Raw genomic sequence first — 20,958 nt, 5'->3', positions numbered from 1 at the left:
AACATTAAAAAGTTAAATATCTTCAGTCCCTTTGGAAAGCAACGCCAATCACAATGCCAAGCTCTGTACACCAATTGGCAACACCCACTCCTCACAGGTGTAAACACTAGTTGCAGAATTGTTCACTTAGAAATCAGAGCTTTAGCACTATAAAAGGCCACAGATGAGCCCTCCTGTTTTGGAGGAAAATGGAAGTCAATGGTGAAGCAAGAGCTAGTGGTGAAGGAGTGAGAGGAAGAGGAGGAAGAGGACGAAGAAGCACAGTTGTCTCAGATGAGATCAGGGCCACATTGGTTGACCATGTGCTCAACCATGGATTGAGTATGAGGGAGGCTGGGCAGAGAGTTCAGCCCAACCTGAGCCACTACACGGTTGCGTCTATCATCCGTACATTCAGAAATGACAACCGGTAAGTTACCTACCATCTACACTATGCTCTTTATGTATGGATACTGTAGTATAATGCAGTCCGACATATCAGTAGGCCTATGTTACTCAATGATTGTTGGCCAATGTTACAGTAATGTCATTTCATATTGAAAGAAAAATGATTATTTTTGCTTACTGTAATCAATCATGTCATATTTGTGGATCATCTGCAGAACAGGAGACCTCCAGGCCATGGTGGAAGACACCGTCTGTTCACACCAGAACAGGAGACCTCCAGGCCATGGTGGAAGACACCGTCTGTTCACACCAGAACTGAGATACGGCCAGGCCATGGTGGAAGACACCGGCTGTCCACACCAGAACAGGAGACGGTCAGGCCATGGTGGAAGACACCGTCTGTTCACACCAGAACAGGAGACGGCCAGGCCATGGTGGAAGACACCGGCTTGTTCACACCAGAACAGGAGATGGCCAGGCCATGGGTGGAAGACACCGTCTGTCCACACCAGAACAGGAGACCGCCAGGCCATGGTGGAAGACACCGGCTGTTCCAACCAGAACAGGAGACGGTCAGGCCATGGTGGAAGACACGCTCTGTTACACCAAAACAGGAGACCTCCAGCGCCATGTGGAAGACACCGTCTGTTCACACCAGAACTGAGATACGGCCAGGCCATGGTGGAAGACACCGGCTGTCCACACCAGAACAGGAGACGGTCAGGCCATGGTGGAAGACACCGGCTGTTACACCAGAGCAGGAGACGGCCAGGCCATGGTGGAAGAACCCGGCTGTTCACACCAGAACAGGAGACGGTCAGGCCATGGTGGAAGACACCGTCTGTTCACACCAGAACAGAGAGACTCCAGGCCATGGTGGAAGACACCGTCTGTTCACACCCAGAACTGAGAGACGGCCAGGCCATGTGGAAGACACCGTCTGTTCACACCAGAACAGGAGACGGCCAGGCCATGGTGGAAGACACCGGCTGTTCACACCAGAGCAGGAGACGGCCAGGCCATGGTGGAGAGCACACCGTCTGTCCACACCAGAACAGGAGACCGGCCAGGCCATGGTGGAAGACACGGCTGTTCACACCAGAAAGGAGACGGTCAGGCCATGGTGGAAGACACCGTCTGTTCACACCAGAACAGGAGACGGTCAGGCCATGGTGGAAGACACCGGCTGTTCACACCAGAACAGGAGACGGCCAGGCCATGGTGGAAGACACCGTCTGTTCACACCAGAACAGAGAGACCTCCAGGCCATGGTGGAAGACACCGGCTGTTCACACCAAGAACAGGAGACGGCCAGGCCATGGTGGAAGACACCGTCTGTTCACTCCAGAACAGTAGACCTCCAGGCCATGGTGGAAGACACTGACTGTTCACACCAGAACAGGAGGCGGCCAGGCCATGGTGGAAGACACCGGCTGTTCACACCAGAACAGGAGACCGCTATTGTGAACATGGTGGTGGCAAACAATACCATTAGACTACGAGAAATCCAGAACCACATAACTGCAGACAACACAATATTCAATAACATTCACGAGGTGGACTTGTCTACATTGGACTGTGTATTACAGCGCAACCGAATCCGGATGAAACAGGTCTACAGGGTGGCATTTGAGCGAAACTCAGAGAAGGTTGAAGAACGGCGCTATGAATATCTGCTAGTAAGTACTATACTGTGAATTTAATATCATATCAGCACTGTGTAGACACATTACAGTACTGTAATCCAGTGTATTGTGTCTCACCATATTGACTGCTCTAGGTCTATGTCACATATTGTCTTGTCTGTTTCAGAGAGTCTTGGGGCTGGATGCCGCTGCAATTCAGCACGTTTACATTTACATTGATGAGGCTGGCTTTAACCCAGCCTAAAGAAGGGGACAGGGATGGAACATTATTGGCCACGGTGCCATTGTGAATGTCCCTGGACAGCGTGGAGGGAATATCACCATGTGTGCAGCCGTTAGCCAGCAAGGAGTCCTCCATCACCATGCCAACCTTGGTCCCTACAACGCCGCCCTTCTCATCACATTCCTGGACACACTACATGGCATCCTCATTCCAGCCGAGCAGAGCAGCCCAGGTATGTTGTCATCTGGGACAATGTGCGTTTCCACCGGTCTGCTCTGGTCCGCAACTGGTTCATCGACCACTCACAATTTATTGTTCTATACCTCCCACCATATTCCCCATTCCTAAACCCAATTGAAGAGTTTTTTTGGAACTGGAAGGTGTATGACCGCCATCCCCTCGCACACATGCCTCTTCTCCAGGCAATGGAGGATGCACGTGGTAAAGTTGATGTGGGGGTTTTCGGCCGCTGGATCCGTCACTCCAAAAGATTCTTTCCCCGCTTTTTAGCCAGGGAGAACATTGCTTGCGATGTAGATGAGGTGCTGTGGCCAGACCTAAATAGGAGGCAGGATGCAGCCTGATGTCTTTTTTCTTATATTTTGCATGTGTTTTTGTCTTTCTTTGTTAGAAAAAATTAGCCACTTTCATTTTTTTAAATTTTGTACAGAAAACTCTTTATCTTACCCTGTTTTTCCTGTTTTTCTCCTGTTGGAAATAAATGACAATGTTTTTGTTACTGTATTGCATTTGTGTGTGTTTATTTATGTATATTTGAGTAGGTATACATTACTGTAACAGACTTTTACAACCGGCTACAGTGCAACACTGAAAGTGCAAAAGGCATAAACCTACTGATTGGATATTCATAGTAGTGTTTTCTGTTGAGCACATCAGTGTGTTGTTGGTTGGTAGACAGATCTATTCATATGGCGCGTGTGTGTGTCATTTTGATGCGAAAAATCATTTTGGGAAGAGATAAAACAGTTTTGAATGCAGTGTTTGCCTTGCTAGAGATTTGTAGAGTTTTGAATTTTGTGTTTGTGGTTTTGTGTTTAGAGTTTAGAGTTTTGGGAAAATGGGACAAATATTCAGCAAACGTGTGTAAACAACTGTGGAAAACAGTGAAGTGACTATGCATAGATAATAACAGAGCGTAGCAGCAGCGGGGGGGGGGGGGGGGGGGGGTGTAAATAGTCTGGGTAGCCATTTGATTAGCTGTTCAGGAGTCTTATGGCTTGGGGGTAGAAGCTATTTAGGAGCCTCTTGGACCTAGACTTATTGCTTGCTGTGGGGTAGCAGAGAGAACAGTCTATGACTAGGGTGGCTGGAGTCTTTGACAATTTTTAGGGCCTTCCTCTGACACCGCCTGGTGTAGAGGTCCTGGATGCCAGGAAGCTTGGCCCCAGTGATGTACTGGGCCGTTCGCACTACCCTCTGTAGTGCCATGCGGTTGGAGGCCGAGCGGTTGCCATACCAGGCAGTGATGCAACCAGTCAGGATGCTCTCGATGGTGCAGCTGTAGAACCTTTTGAGGATCTGAGGACCCATGCCAAATCTTTTCAGTCTCCTGAGGGGGAATAGGTTTTGTCGTGCCCTCTTCACGACTGTCTTGGTGTGCTTGGACCATCTTAGTTTGTTGTTGATGTGGACACCAAGGAACTTGAAGCTCTCAACCTGCTCCACTACATCCCTGTTGATGAGAATGGGGGCGTCATCTGTCCTTCTTTTCCTGTAGTCCACAATCATCTCCTTTGTCTTGATCACGTTGAGGGACAGGTTGTTGTCCTTGCACCAAAAAAGGGTTATTGATAATGGCTATATAAAGAACCTTTCTGAATCTGAAAGGTTCTTTGGAGATCCTTTTGAAGAAAGGAAGAAATTCTGTTCTGCCATATTATATTGTCACATTTCCATAGGTGTTAATAATGTGTTAATTGACAAATTGAATTAAGTAAGCTACCGCTGGAACACCTGGGGGTCTCTGAGGGCATCACTGGCCATCATCATATATAACATGTATTGGTATAACACAACACATAGATAAACTAGAATGAAACTCACTCACGATTTCACAAACAGAGGTGTGGCAAACAATAACACAGGAATTAGGGATCGGAGTGTTAGCGTGCGGATCTGAGCAGATTAGATGTAGTCATTCTTTGTGTGTACAGGTTTTTGCATGGAGGGGAGAAAGAAAATTAAATGAAAATGAAAAAATCTAATATTATAAAATGTAATAAGAGCTATGTGCAAAACCACGCCTCAAAATATTCTAATGACCCACCTCACACACATTTGAATGATCACTAAAAGACCAAAGAACCCTTTTGTGAACTGAAAAGAAACATTGAAGAGCTCAAAGAGTTTTATGAGTCATTATGGTTCCACATAGAACCTTCACCCTTCCAAAAGAACCCTTGAGGAACCCTCATTTGTTGTGTGAACCTTTTTTTGTGGACCATTTTTTGAGCATGCATTGTAATGAATAGGTTACCATTTGGGACAGACTGTATTACCCCTAAAGCTCAACTGTTTGATAATACCAGCAACATCAATAGGTTGAGAGAGAGTGTGAAGCTTTGATAATATACTGTATATTACCTCTGATAATTGCCAGGGAACTCACAATATGATATTATAACGATACATTGGTGTCGATGCAATATGTATTGCGATTCTCACGATTCTATGTGTATTGAAATTCGACACTGCGATTTCATGTTCCAAACATACACTACCGTTCAAAAGTTTGGGGTCACTTAGAAATGTCCTTGTTTTTGTGTAGACATTGTTAATGTTGTAAATGACTATTGTAGATGGAAATGGCAGATTTTTTATGGAATATCTACATTGGCGTACAGAGGCCCATTATCAGCAACCATCACTCCTGTGTTCCAATGGTACGTTGTGTTAGCTAATCCAAGTGTATCATTTTTAAAGGCTAAGTGATCATTAGAATACCCTTTTGCAATTATGTTAGCACAGCTGAAAACTGTTGTGCTGATTTAAAGAAGCAATAAAACTGGCCTTCTTAGACTAGTTGAGTATCTGGAGCATCAGCATTTGTGGGTTCGATTACAGACTCAAAATGTCCAGAAACAAATAACTTTCTTCTGAAACTCGTCAGTCTATTCTTGTTCTGAGAAATGAAAGCAATCTCATGCAAGAAATTGCCAACAAACTGAAGATCTCGTTCAACGCTATGTACTACTCTCTTCACAGAACAGCGCCATCTGGTTCTAACCAGAATAGAAAGAGGAGTGGGAAGCCCCGGTGCACAACTGAGCAAGAGAACAAGTGCATTGGAGTGTGTAGTTTAAGAAACAGATGCCTCGCAAGTCCTCAAATGGCAGCTTCATTGAATAGTACCCGCAAAACACCAGTCTCAACGTCAACAGTGAAGAGGCGACTCCGGGATGCTGGTCTGATTGTCTGTGTCGATTCACCCGGACAGGCGTCGTAACCGACTTCAGTGTGCAGATGGACACTGGCACACTGGCACACTGGAGAAGTATGCTCTTCACGGATTAATTCCGGTTTCAACTGTACCGGACAGATGGCAAACAGCGTGTGGGCCAGTGGTTTGCCCCATGGTGGCAATGCATAAGCAAACAGTGTGTGTGGCGTTGTGTGGGCCAGTGGTTTGCCCCGTGGTATGGACAGGCATAAGCTACTGACAATGAACACAATTTCATTTTATCAATGACAATTTGAATGCACAGAGATACCGTGACGACATCCTGAGGCCCATTGTCGTGCCATTAATCTGCCGCCATCACCTCATGTTTCAGCATGATAATGCACGGCCCCATATCGCAAGGATCTGTACACAATTCCTGGAAGCTGAAAATGTCCCAGTTCTTCTATGGCCTGCATACTCACCAGACATGTCACCCACTGAGCATGTTTGGGATGCTCTGGATCGATGTGTACAACAGCGTGTTCCAGTTCCCGCAAATATCCAGCAACATCACACAGCTATTGAAGAGGAGTGGGACAACATTCCACAGGCCACAAACAACAGCCTGATCAGCTCTATGAGAAGGAGATGTGTCGCGCTGCACGAGGCAAATGGTAGTTACACCAGATACAGACTCGTTTTCTGATCCACGACCCCTACTGTTTTTTAAGGTATCTGTGACCCACAGATGCATATCTGTATTCCCAGTCATGTATAATAAATAGATTAGGGAATTTATATTAATGAATTTATTTCAATTGACTGATTTCCTTATATGAACGGTAACTCGTTCATATAAGGAAAGTAAAATCGATGAAATTGTTGCATGTTGCATTTATATTTTTGTTCAGTGTGTATAATTACACACACACATTATAATATCTTCCAAAAATAATATTTTAATATGAAGCTGTAGTGATTTTTTTCTCCCCCCATCACATCTGTATATCACGTCATACAGTATAAATCAAACATCACTGTCCCTTTCATGGTACACAGTTGAATATTGAAAGAGAGGATGTGAAGGTTAGAAAACTCATATCTTTGAAAAGATTTATCTGTTTTGTGAACATAGTCTTTAATTATTTCTGCTATTTGTATAATTAAATGCTCTTCCCCAAAAGTTTTTGAGAAGATCTGTGATTCCTTCTAGCTTTTTGTCCATAGTCTAGTAGAAATAGTTGTTGCCGTTCAGTTTCAGAGCTACTTGTTTCATAATTGAATGCTGTTTAGTGTTCAGCAGTCTTTGTGTATTATGTGGTGAGAATAGGGAATAAGCACTGGTTATGTGGGAAATCTGCCAAGCAAAAGGTTATGCATCCTTTATAGTGGATTTGGTTGGTATGGAGAGGTCAATAGAGGCTAAATTGCCTGATTCACACAAGAGAGAGGAGAGCGAGACTGCGAGAGAACAGAGAGAGGGAGGAGGGAGGGAGAGGGGGTAAAAAGGGAAGGAATGAGGGAGCGACAGAGAGAGAGAAAGACAGAGAGACACACAGAGAAAGAGAAGAGAGAGAGAGCGAGCAAGAGAGAGATGGGGGTTGAGTGTAATGTGTTGCGTCCTGAGGGGGCATTGGTTTAGCCCAGCTGTATAGGTTCTTCATTAACAAGTTAACCACCGAGCTGACACAACTGGGAGCCTGAGTGTGAACAGGAACACCAGTACATTGCTACGTGTACTGGTATGCTGTCTTGTTGTTTCTGCCTGTGTGTCCCCCATAGGAATTATAATTCTAGGATGGCTAACGACAAGGTTCAATTGTTTTTCCGTACCTTGTGACCTAAACAGGGCCATATTATACAGCAATCTCTTAACAGTATATGGCTACATTTGAACCTGACCAGGAGAAACTCAGGGGACTACCAACAACTTACTTTCTATATATATTGTACCAGTCAAAAGTTTGGACACACCTACTCATTCCAGGGTTTTTATTTTGTACTATTTTCTACATTGTAGAATAATAGTGCAGACGTCAAAACTATGAAATAACACATATGGAATCATGTAGTAACCAAAAAAGTGTTAAACACACATATATATATATTATATTTGAGATGCTTCAAAGTAGCCACCCTGTGCCTTGATGACAGCTTTGCACACGTTTGGCATTCTCTCAACCAGCTTCATGAGGTAGTCACCTGAAATGCAGTTCAATTAACAGGTGTGCCTTGTTAAAAGTGTATTTGTGGAATTTCTTTCCTTCTTAATACGTTTGAGCCAATCAGTTGTGTTGTGACAAGGTAGGGTTGGTATACATATAGCCCTATTGTCACGATTGTTATTAGGAGTGGACCAAGATGCAGCGTGGTATGTTTCCATCCTTTTATTTGGAAGAGAAACCTTAAAGCACAAAAACAATAAAGCGAATAAACGAAACGTGAAGCTACATGCAGTGCAGAAAGCAGCTACACACAAACAAAGTCAAGATCCCACAAATACAATGGGGAAATGGCTACCTAAATATGATCCCCAATCAGAGACAACAATAAACAGCTGCCTCTGATTGGGAACCATATCAGGCCAACATAGATATGCAATTCCCCTAGATAACCCACCCTAAATCACACCGTGACACACCCAACATAGAGAATAAACAGCTCTCTATGGTCAGGGCGTGACACCTATTTGGGAAAAGACCAAGCCCATATTATGGCAAGAACAGCTCAAATAGGCAAAAAGAAACGACAGTCCATCATTACTTTAGAACATAATGGTCAGTCAATCCGGAACATTTCAAGAACTTTTAAAGTTTCTTCAAGTGCAGTCGCAAAAACTGTCAAGCGCAATGATGAAACTGGCTCTCGAGAGGACCGCCACAGGAATGGAAGACCCAGAGTTACCTCTGCTGCAGAGGATAAATTCATTAGAGATACCAGCCTCAAAAATGGGCAATTAACTGCACCTCAGATTACAGTCAAAATAAATGCTTCACAGAGTTCAAGTAACAGACATCTCGACATCAACTGTTCAGAGGTGACTGCGTGAATCAAGCCTTAATGGTCGAATTGCTGCAAAGAAACCACTACTAAAGGACACCAATCAGAAGAAGAGTCTTGCTTGGACCAAGAAACACGAGCAATGGATATCAGACCGATGGGAAATCTGTCCTTTGGTCTTATGAGTCCAAATTGGAGATTTTTGGTTCTTTCTTTGTGAGACGCAGAGTAGGTGAACGAATGATCTCCGCATGTGTTGTTCCCACCGAGAAGCATGGAGGAGGTGTGATGGTACTTTGCTGGTGACACTGTCAGTGATTTATTTAGAATTCAAGGAGCACTTAACCAGCATGGCTTCCGCAGCATTCTACAGCGATATGCCCATTTGTTTGCGCTTAGTGTGACTATAATTTGTTTTTCAACAGGACAATGACCCAGAACACACCTCCAGGCTGTGTTAGGTATCATGTACCAAGGTTAGACCCAAGTGCAGACTGTGTGAAGTAACAATGTTTATTGTAACAACAGGGGCAGGCAACCGACAGGTTAAGGCAAGCAGGGGTTGATAATCCAGAGGTGGTGCAAAGGTACAGTACGGCAGGCAGGCTCAGGGTCAGGCAGAGGGGTCAGGCGGGTGGGTACAGGGTCAAGACAGGCAAGGGTAAAAAATACAGAGAAAAAGAGAAACTGGACAAAGCAGGAGCTGAGACACAAAATGCTGGTTGATTTGAACAAACAAGACGGACTGGCAACAGACAGCAAGAAAACACAGGTATAAATACCTGTGGATAATGGGGAAGATGGGCGACACCTGGAGGGGGGTGGAGACAAGCACAAAGACAGGTGAAACAGATCAGGGCGTGACAGTTAGGGCTATTTGACCAAGGAGAGTGATGGAGTGATGGAGTGACATCAGATGACCTGGCCTCCACAATCACCCTACCTCAACCCAATTGCGATGCTTTGGGATGAGTTGGACCGCAGAGTGAAGGAAAAGCAGCCAACAAGTACTCAGCATATGTGGGAACTCTTTCAAGACTGTTAAAAAATCATTCTAGGTGAAGCTAGTTGAGAGAATGCCAAGAGTTTGCAAAGTTGTCATCAAGGCAAAGGGTGGATACTTTGAGGAATCTCAAATATACAATATATTTTGATTTGTTTAACACTTGTTTTGGTTACTACATGATTCAATATGTGTTATTTCATAGTTTTGATGTCTTCTTCACTATTATTCTACAATGTAGAAAATAGTAAAATAAAGAAAAACCCTTGAATGAGTAGGTGTTCTAAAACATTTGACCGGTATATTATTATATTTCTTTCTGAGCATAAAAGTATGTATAACGCATTACACATAATGGCTTGATATATAAAATAAAAAAAACTGAATGGCAAAATCTTTCAATGTTTGGGAAGGAGCAGCCGACGGGGCTTGCTGTCTGTCAGGTGCATATGTAGTGACGGAGATCCCAGCAGACCGGAGTTATTATTAAATGATCTCCATCGGCGAAGACTCCTGTTCAGGTTGACATTCCCTCCTCTGGCTTACTGCATCTTCAGGCTGTGTGTGTGCGTGTGTGTTTGGAGGGTGGGGGGATGGATGTCAGAGCACATCTGCAAGTGTACGATATCACTGAAGACCTCACATCCCTGCTCACAGACACCACACACACACACACACACACACACACACACACACACACACACACACACACACACACACAGCCACACACACACACACACGGGCACACGCCGTGGGCACTGGCAGACACCATGAGCTCTGGCATGTCAAAGAACTGCCAATTATGGACCAAAATGGCACCTACAAAAACTCTGTGCTATGCTACATTGTAGAAATGTTCCAAAGGCTTGAAACGAAACCTTTGGATATTGAACCACTAACATCTATAGTACATTTACATCATACTGTATGCAATAACCAACCTATACATACAGTATGTCATAACTCAAGGTCAATACTAAATGCCCTAGTAAAAATATGACCAGTAACAATCTTATAATATAGCCTGCATTTCTCAGTCTTCCTTTATTGCACACACAGTATCGCCATACAGTATTTTATATCCTTGATATCATTGATAATAACATATGTATTAAGATCATAAGTTGTCACAAACACCTCTCCAGGGACGCGTGGGCATAGGAAAACAAGGATTATTGCTATGTGTGTCGGCATGCTATCTCGTTATCACAGCCTCTCGAAGCTTCGTGAGTGACGGAGCTATTTAGGACACAAATTCAATGCAGTACAACCTCAGGCTTTAAAAGTCTTTGCAGGTTTTAACACGAGACATTCATTAAGCCAGCAAATGGGTGGAATAATCATATGCAAATCAGAGAGACAGCAAGGGGAGAGAGAGAGAGAGAGAGAGAGGGAGAGACTCGCTTGTGGCTAATTTCAAAGCTAGGATTTATGTTTATTCCTGATGCACAGTCAGTCTGAGCACACAGAGGAAAGAAAGCCCGCACACGTAGACCATTGAACACACGCGCGCGAAGATGTACGCACACACACATGCATGCACATAACACACACATACTGTAGGCATACACACACATACAAACGGAATACACGTACACATATTGGATGAGTGTGTCATGCTCATAGCATAGGAGCGTGGTAGATAATGAGTGAGATACTGGGTTTGTCCCAAATGGCACCCTATTGATGGTGAGGAGTGGTTGAAGGCGTGGGCATGGATTCAGAAAAAGGGACAACTAAGAGATGTTTGTGTGTATTTAAGTCAGTGTGTGTGTGATGTAGAAAGACACAGATAACAGAAAGACGGAGAGAGCCATGACATCTTGAAACATTATTTTTGGTAGTACACCATCAGCAACAGTCCAGATGTAGGCTTTAACCGCTGATGCTGGCCCTATCAGCTATAATAGATGGTTCCTAGCTATAATTATGTGAGCAGATCAGTACAGAGACTCCTGCTGTATCCATCCCCATCCTATCGCAGGCTTTGGTAGATCAGCATTTCCAGGCCCTCCCTCTCTCATCACGTCTTCTCTCTATGTTAGCCAGGATTTATCATCTCAGCCCTCTCTCAGGCTGGTTGACATAAGTGTGATATACCATTTCACAGTGTCCCACCGTGGGTGTAATGATGTTATTCCACCTTTTATTACCGCCACATGAACTCATCCACAGATACCTTCCCTCAACCAAATGACATCTACTGGACTGGGCTGGGAAGAGGGGAGTGTTGGGGGAGTGTTTTTATTTCATAACACCGCTTGCCCTTGACAACTGTGCCATACAGATTGCAAAATAGGTGGGAAGAGATTTTTGATGTACCGATTCCATGGTACAGGGTATATGAGTTGATATATAAAACAACGCAAGATTCAAGACTTCGTGTTTTTCAGCAAAAATTATTATATAGAATTCTTGTCACCATATTTGGGGCATAAAATCATCGAAGCTCTGCAGATTTTGTTGTGAGGATACAGAATCAATAGACCATTTATTTTGTAAAGGGGTTGGGCTTGAATGAAAGCCTTTTTGTTCCTCAGTCTTCCCGCTCTTTCATTCAAGCCCAACCCCCTCTCTTTGTGTAACCAGCCGTCATAACGGTTCCGTCCACCAGGGACGTTTTTCTTGTATGACCTATCCTGGGTGTGTGTAATTCCGTGTGATTGTTTAGGTATTTAGTAAATAAATAATTAAACCAAATTTTGTATTGCTGATTCAACTTGTTAACCAAGAATTTACAACTTTCAGAATAGACTGAATAAGGTGACGATTAATAATTGACTGCTACTGATGTAAAAGGTCTTTAAGGTCTTTAAGAGTTTATTCGGAAGATAACAGCTCTATAAACATTCTTTCGTGGTGCCCCGACTTTCTAGTTAATTACATTTACATGATTAGCTTAATCAGGTAATATTAATTACAGAGAAATTATTTTATAGAATAGCATGTCATATCACTTAATCCGGCCATAGCCAAAGACACGACACAGGAATGCCAGCAGAATGAATGGCATCATGACATGTGGAGGGTGTTACAGATGCAGGCTGAATCTGATTCAAATGTTGTCAGATGGTTCAATGAGCTGCTAGTGGTGTGTGGTGTGTGTGTTGTGCCTGTGTTCGTGGGTGCGTGTGGGTGGGGAAATGGCGGGTGGGGAAGCGAAACCTACTGCATGATAGTGAAAAGGGGAGATATGTTGTGTGGGAAAAGTCTTTTTCCACCCGATCTGTCCAACTTATCACCTGTAAAATTGAAATAAAACACTATAAAGAGTTTATATAATGTGTCATTACATACCTATTTGAAGGTTTGTGTCGAATTTGAATCAGGTGTTTAGGGCGGCACTAAAGTTTTCTTCAGAAGTAAACAGCGGCTGTCACGGCTTTTGAGAGTCATGATGGCTTGCAATGATGACGCAAAAAATGTATGCATTCAGTTGTACAATTGACTAGGTATCCCCCCTTACCATATCCCTTTCTTGTTTTAGTCTGCCAGAGAAGAGAGGCTGCACGACACAGAATGAGTTGCATTGTACGTGCTGTACGTTACGTCATGACACGTCACAATTGAACGTACAGCCTCGTTTGAATGCCACGGTTGTGCAAATTTGTACGGAATGGGGTTAGTCAACAGTACCAATGGCGGTGTCACAAATGGAACAATTTTCCGTAGGGCTCTGATCAAAAGTAGTGCAATGTGTAGGGAATAGGTTGCCATTTAGGACACGCACCAGACACACCATGTCTTTATCAATTGAGGGTCGTCTGTCTTGGCGAGTCCTTGAGAAAAACTCCCAACAGGTTTCCCATTTCACAGTGAATGGCCATTTTTCAATTTTTCTCTCTTTCTCTTTTTTTCTTTCTTTCCTCCGAGGGCTGAGCTCGATTACTTTTTCTCCTGAAACGTGTCCATCATGAACAGAGCCTCCGCGTTTTGCGTGGGATTGATTTATCTGTCTATGACTGCTAGCGGCTGGCGGGGGCCCAAAATGTTGTGCTCCTGAGTTGCGCAGCGGTCTAAGGCACTGCAACTCAGTGCTGGAGGCGTCACTACAGACACTCTGGTTCGAATCCAGGCTGTATCACAACAGGCCGTGATTGGGCGGCACACAATTGGCCCAGCGTCGTTCGGGTTTGGCCGGTTTTGGCCATCATTGTAAATAGAAATTTGTACATAACTGACATGTCTATTTAAATATAGGTACATAATTTTTTTTAATGTAGAGTTTGAGTGAAAATGTGTGAGCGAGCGTGCATGAATGTGAATGTAAAGCAAGAGAAGCCTGTCAAGGGGCATAATTGAGTGCTCTTGTGTGGTCATTGTGTGAACAACCACAGCACAGGGAGAGAAAGAGACGCGACGTAATATACAGGCCTGAAAGAGACGCTCGTTTGAATACAGCCTGAAGCGGATCCCATTGAGCATTGATTACTCGTGCTCAACATTTCTCTATTAGATCCACAATTAGGACTGATTAGGCCTTTTGTCTGAAGGCGTGTTATGTTACGACACTCCTGATTTTGGCTGCTGAGTTGGGTTCAAGTGTTGTTTGTGTTGATACAAATAGCTACAGTGTGGTTCTTATTGCAATGGAACAATTCAGAAGTAAAACATTAATTAAATTGATTGCAGAATGTGGCAATGAGAATCACGAGTGTTTTGCAATGTTGTTTAATCTTAGAATGACATTCATCACTGTAAAGCTTCACAGAACATGTTTTTTAGAGTACATTTGTTTTATCTAGTCTCATGAATAGGAGGGAACTGCTTCTATGATCTATGCTAGATTCTAATAGAAATTCAAGCTGACCTCTGTAAGTTACAGTCACACAGCAAATTCTCCAGTGTTAAAGCAACACTGACAGTGTTAAAGGTCCTAAACAGTCATTCTGAAAATTACTTTTTCTCTCATGACTAACTACCAGGATGTTTGAAATTACAGACTGAGCGGGCAGGGAGCTTATATTTGACAGACAGCTTTTTGAAACGCCTGCGTCAAGCACTTTGGATGCAGTGAGCAGTGTTGCAGTAAAATCATCTCAAGCTAATTTGGTGATACACAAAATAACATTGAAATTGCATCAATTCTCTCTCTCTCTCAATTTCTATTAGATTTCAATGTGAGGGCTTTATTGGCATGGGAAACATATGTTAACATTGCCAAAGCAAGTGAAGAGGATAATAAACAAAAGTGATATAAACCCCCCCAAAAATGACAGTAAACATTACACAGAATAAATACATTTCAAATGTCATATTATGTGCAAATAGTTAATGTACAAAAGGGAAAATACATTTACAATGGTGTTTGTTCTTCACTGGTTGCCCTTTTCTTGTGGCATACAGGTTACAAATATTGCTGCCGTGATGGCAGACTGTGGTATTTCAAAATTGTATTTTGTTTTCAAATTCTTTGTGGATCTGTGTACTCTGAGGGAAATATGTGTCTCTAATATGGTCATACACTTGGCAGGAGTTTAGGAAGTGCAGCTCACTTTCCACCTAATTTTGTGGGCAGTGTGCTCATAGCCTGTCTTCTCTTGAGAGCAAGGTGTGCCTAATGCAGTCTTTCTCAATAGCAAGGCTATGCTCACTGAGTCTGTACATAGTCAAAGTTTTCCTTAAATGTGGGTCAGTTTGGGTCTGCCACTGTGTACTCTCTGTTTATGGCCAAATAGCATTCTAGTTTGCTCTGTTGTTTTATTAATTCTTTCCAATGTGTCAAGTAATTATCTTTTAGTTTTCTCATGATTTGGTTGGGTCTAATTGTGGTGCTGTTCTGGGGCTCTGCGGGGTCTGTTTGTGTTTATGAACAGAGCTCCAGGACCAGCTTGCTTAGGGGACTCTTCTCCAGGCTCATCTCTCTGTAGGTGATGGCTTAGTTATGGAAGGTTTGAAAATAGCTTCCTTTTAGGTTGTATATTTTAACAGCTCTTTTCTGGATTTTGGTATTGGCCTAATTCTGCTCTGCATGCATTATTTGGTGTTTTACATTGTATACGGAGGATATTTTTGCAGAATTCTGCATGCAGAGTCTCAATTTGGTGTTTGACCCATTTTGTGAAGTCTTGGTTTGTGAGCAGACCCCAGACCTAACAACCATAAAGGGCAATGGGTTCTATAACTGATTCAAGTATTTTTTGCCAGATCCTAATTGGTATGTCAAATTTTATGTTAGAAGGCCCTTATTTCCTTGTCTTTCAGCTCGTTCACAGCTTTGTGGAATTTATCTGTGGCGCTGATGTTTAGGCCGAGGTATGTATAGTTTTTTTGTGTAGTCTAGGGCAAAACGGTGTCTAGATGGAATTTGTATATGTGGTCCTGGCAACTTGACGTTTTTTGGAACGCCATTATTTTTGTCAGGGCAAAGGTCTGACAGAATCTGTGCAAAAGATCTAGGTGCTTCTGTAGGCCCTCCTTGGTTGGGGACAGAAGCACCAGATAATCCGCAAACAGTAGACATTTGACTTCAGATTCTACTAGGGTGAGGCCGGGTGCTGCAGACTGTTCTAGTGCCCTCGCCAATTCGTTGATATATATGTTGAAGAGGGTGGGGCTTAAGCTGCCTCCCTGTCTCACCCCAAAGAAATGTGTATGTTTTTTTGCCAATTTTAACCACAAACTTGTTGTTTGTGTACATGGATTTCATAATGTCGTATGTTTTTCCCCAAACACCACTTTCCATCAATTTGTATAGCAGATCCTCATGCCAATATGAGTCAAAAGCTTTTTTGAAATCAAAGCATGAGAAGACTTTGCCTTTGTTTTGGTTTGTTTGTTTGCCTAAACAAATAAAATAAAATGTTATTGGTCACATACACATGGTTAGCAGATGTTAATGCGAGTGTAGTGAAATGCTTGTGCTTCTAGTTCCGCAGTAATATCTAACAAGTAATTTAACAAATTCGCAACGACTACCTTATACACACAATGTAAGGGGATGGAATATATATATGGATGCGCGATGGCCGTGCATAGGCAATATGCAATAGATGGCATAAAATACAGTATATACATATTAGATGAGTAATGTAGAGTATGTAAACATTATTAAAGTGGCATTATTTAAAGTGACTAGTGATACCTTTATTAAATCCATTTATTAAATGGCCAGTGATTTAAGTCTGTATGTAGGCAGCAGCCTCTCGGTGATAGTGATTTCTGTTTAACAGTCTGATGGCCTTGAGATAGAAGCTGTTCTTCAGTCTCTCGGTCCCAGCTTTGATGCACCTGTACTGACCTCGCCTACTGGATGATGGTGGGGTGAACAGGCAGTGGCCTTCCTGTGACATCGGGTGCTGTAGGCGTCCTGGAGGGCAGGTAGTTTTCCCCCAGTGATGCGTTGTGCAGACCGCACTACCCTCTGGAGAGCCTTGCGTTTGAGGACGGAGCAGTTGCCTTATCAGGCGGTGATACAGCCCGACAGGATGCTCTCGATTGTGCATCTGTAAATGTTTGTGAGGGTTTTAGGTGACAAGCCAAGTTTCTTCAGCCTCCTGAGATTGAAGAGGTGCTGTTGCTCCTTCTTCAACACGCTATCTGTGTGGGTGGACCATTTTCAGTTTGTCCGTGATGTGTATGCTGAGGAACTTAAAACTTTCCACCTTCTCCACTACTGTCCTGTCGATGTGGATAGGGGGGTGCTCCCTCTGCTCTTTCCTGAAGTCCACGATCATCAATTAGGGTGTGCAGGGGGAATACGTGGCCTGTCATACGATAATTTGGTAAAAAGCCACCTTGCCATTTACTCAGTACATTGTTTTCACTGAGGAAATGTACGAGTCTGCTGTTAATGATAATGCACAGGATTTTCCCAAGGTTGCTGTTAACGCATATCCCACGGTAGTTATTGGGGTCAAACTTGTCTCCACTTTTGTGGATTAGGGTGATCAGTCCTTGGTTCCAAATATTGGGGAAGATGCTAGAACTAAGGATGATGTTAAAGAGTTTAAGTATAGCCAATTGGAATTTGTGGTAGAGGATTTTGAGAATACCATCATTGAGGATACCATCAACACCACAGGCCTTTTTGGGTTGGAGGGTTTTGTATTTTGTCCTGTAGTTCATTCAATGTAATTGGAGAATCCAGTGGGTTCTGGTAGTCTTTAATAGTTGATTCTAAGATTTATATTTGATCTTGTATACATTTTTGCTGTTTGTTCTTTGTTTTAGGGCCATAAAGATTGGAGAAGTGGTTTCCCATACATCTCCGTTTTGGATAGATACCTGTTTGTGTTGTTTGTTTAGTGTTCTCCAATTTCCCCACAAGTGGTTAGTCTATGGATTCTTCAATTACATTGAGCTGATTTCTGATGCGCTGTTCTTTCTTTTTCCATAGTGTATTTCTGTACTGTTTTAGTGATTCACCATAGTGAAGGCGTAGGCTTAGATTTGATGGGTCTCTATGTTTTTGGTTAGATAGGTTTCTCAACATCTTTCTTAGGTTTTTGCATTATTCCTCAAACCATTTGTCATTCTTGTTAATTTTCTTTGGTTTTCTGTTAGAATTTTTTAGATTTGATTGGGAAGCTGAGAGGCCAAATATACTGTTTAGGTTTTTACTGCAAAGTTTACAGTACACCTCACTAATACAGTGGAACGTTTTGTCCAGGAAGTTGTCTAAAAGGGATTGAATTTGTTGTTGCCTAAATGTTTTTTGATAGGTTTCCTTCCATCTATAGCATTTCTTAAAATTATTCAGTTCCTTTGGCTTTGATGCCTCATGATTCAGTATTGCTCTGTTCAAGTAGACTGTGATTTTGCTGTGATCTGATGGGGGCGTCAGTGGTCTGACTGTGAATGCTCTGAGAGAGTCGGGGTTGAGGTCAGTGATAAAGTAGTCAACAGTGCTACTGACAAGAGATGAGCTATAGGTGTACCTACCATAGGAGTCCCCTCGAAGCCTACCATTGACTATGTACATACCCAGCGTGCGACAGAGCTGCAGGAGTTGTGACCCGTTTTTGTTGGTTATGTTGTCGTAGTTATATCGTAGTTATATAGTAATTGCAAACAAAGGTTTCTGTACCAAATATTAAGTTCTGCTTTTCTGATGTATCAAATACTTATGTCATGCAATAAAATGCAAATTAATTACTTAAAAATCATACAATGTGATTTTCTGGATTTTTGTTTTAGATTCCGTCTCTCACAGTTGAAGTGTACTTATGATAAAAATTACAGACCTCTACATGCTTTGTAAGTAGGAAAACCTGCAAAATCGGCAGTGTGTCAAATACTTGTTCTCCCCACTGTATTTTGTTGCAACAATTCACCCTCTGTGTTTCGTTTGTCTCCCATTGTTTCACAATCTCATTTGCAGATGGGAAATAAATCTCTCTCTCTATAGATGTCTATCTCTCTATTTCCCTCTCTAACTCTCTCTCTCTCTCTCTCTCTCTCTCTGAAGGCTAGTTGAGGGTGCCATTTGTCTGAAGGCGTGCAGGTGTGGGAATACTGTGTCCTACTTTTTAAAATTAGACTTTTGCTTATGATGAGTCCCTACGCCAAAGAGCCTACCTCAAATACAAAGCTCTGGGATTTAACAGCCAGTTTGGTTGGTTTCAGAAGAAGTTTTATTATTAGTCCGTACTATATCTGTTGATTCGTCCACAGTCAAGCTGGATAAGGATAAGTACACTTTTCGGCCCATGTACATGTTTCAGAAGTGCATCATCACAAACTCATCACAAACTCAGACAACCCCAGACAAGGCTGATGTAGAAAAATCATCAATTTTTGTGGCTAATCAATGATAATATTTTGGATGTACAAATGTAGGATCTTAATTTGAGCCAGTTTGCTAAAGCAGTAAAATAATCCTGCAGCAACAGGAAATGTTAATTATTATGTTGATTCTAATTTCTGGAGATTTTTGCAGGAGTTGATACATTTTTCAAGTCTGAAATTTTAATGTGGAAATGACAAACTTCAGAAGCATTTTTTAACCTCAAATACACTGCAGGAAAGTTATTCTGCAACTTGGTGATCAAAATAAGATTTACATCTGTAGGTAAACCTGTCACGGCTGTGTGGAGAGACGGACCAAGGCGCAGCGTGCTCTGAGTTCCACATCTTTATTTTTGTGAAACTTACAAAAACAAAACACACAACGAACCATAACATAAGCGGTGCAACATGCACTAACTCAAAACAAGATCCCACAAAACACAGTGGGGAAATGGCTGCCTAAATATGATCCCCAATCAGAGACAACGATAAACAGCTGCCTCTGATTGGGAACMATACCAGGCCAACATAGAAATAAAACACCTAGATAGGAACACCCCCCCTAGTCACACCCCGACCTAACCAAAATAGAGAATAAAAAGGCTCTCTATGGTCAGGGCGTGACAAAACCAGAATATTTGATAGTACTCTGGCTCTGTGTGCTAACTATTTGGTAGATCATGTACTCTTTCAATATATCTAGAACGCAACTATTTTTAGTGCCTCAATCAGAAAACTCTTTGAGTTTAAAGAACCAAATTAGCGTCTGAAAATAATGTAAATACCTGCTTATTGTTTTAAACACTGAGAGTTGTGTGTTTTGACCCCTCCAAAATGAGGTTAACCATGTCTCTCTATTTCTCCCTTTCCATTCTCCTCTCTCCCTATCTCTCGCCATCTCTCTTCTCCCTCCCTCACTCCACAGCTAGTATCGTCCGGACCAAACAGTGGTGTGAGATGGTCCCATGTCTGGACGATGAGGGCTGTGACCTGTTAATCAAAGAAACTGGATGGACTTGTACACAACCAGGAGGCAGAGTCAAAACCACTACGGTGAGTTTTATTTACAGAATGTATATTCATTATCACTATATTTGAAAGCACATAATGGGGGTAACTCCTTCGATTTAGAATTACTAGAAACTTGAGTAGGAATGTCAATTGTAATTCCATCAACCACTAATGTGTAGCCTTAACCCAGTGTGAACCCTTTCTCACTCACTCACTCACTCACTCACTACACCACAAGCTGTGGTTAGCTCCCGACAGTTCCACAGTTCCATCCCAGAGTTAGCTACACTAGCTGGCAGCAGACAGCAGAATGCTCATATTAATGAATCCAACCCCAGCCAGGTACACCTAAGCAAGCGTACCTAAAATGCTTCTCCCCAACAACACAGTGGCTTGTTCACCTGTTCATCGCTCGTAATTAGTTTGAATTAAGGTTCCTTCTTAAAGCTAATGACTGGAGCGGATGGAATCTTCACGGCAGGTATTTTGGGGAGAGAAAGCATCCTCTCTCCCTTGCTTCACTCACGCACACACTGTACGACAACAGTAAAACACT

At 42.7% G+C, this 20,958-nt stretch overlaps 1 protein-coding gene across 2 annotated transcripts in view; it reads left to right on the top strand.

Moving 5' to 3' along the window:
* The window catches only part of tafa5a (TAFA chemokine like family member 5a), a 165,698-nt gene that overhangs the window by 128,089 nt on the left and 16,651 nt on the right, over positions 1–20,958 (top strand). For both annotated transcript variants that reach the window (XM_023969735.2, XM_023969736.2), the window contains exon 3: positions 20,317–20,444. In XM_023969735.2, coding sequence (XP_023825503.1) covers positions 20,317–20,444 — 128 coding nt within the window. The remainder of the gene's footprint in view (positions 1–20,316; positions 20,445–20,958) is intronic.

Source organism: Salvelinus sp. IW2-2015, linkage group LG24, assembly GCF_002910315.2.
Source record: "Salvelinus sp. IW2-2015 linkage group LG24, ASM291031v2, whole genome shotgun sequence".
NCBI lineage: Eukaryota > Metazoa > Chordata > Actinopteri > Salmoniformes > Salmonidae > Salvelinus > Salvelinus sp. IW2-2015.
This window is presented reverse-complemented; position numbering and strand designations above follow the sequence as displayed.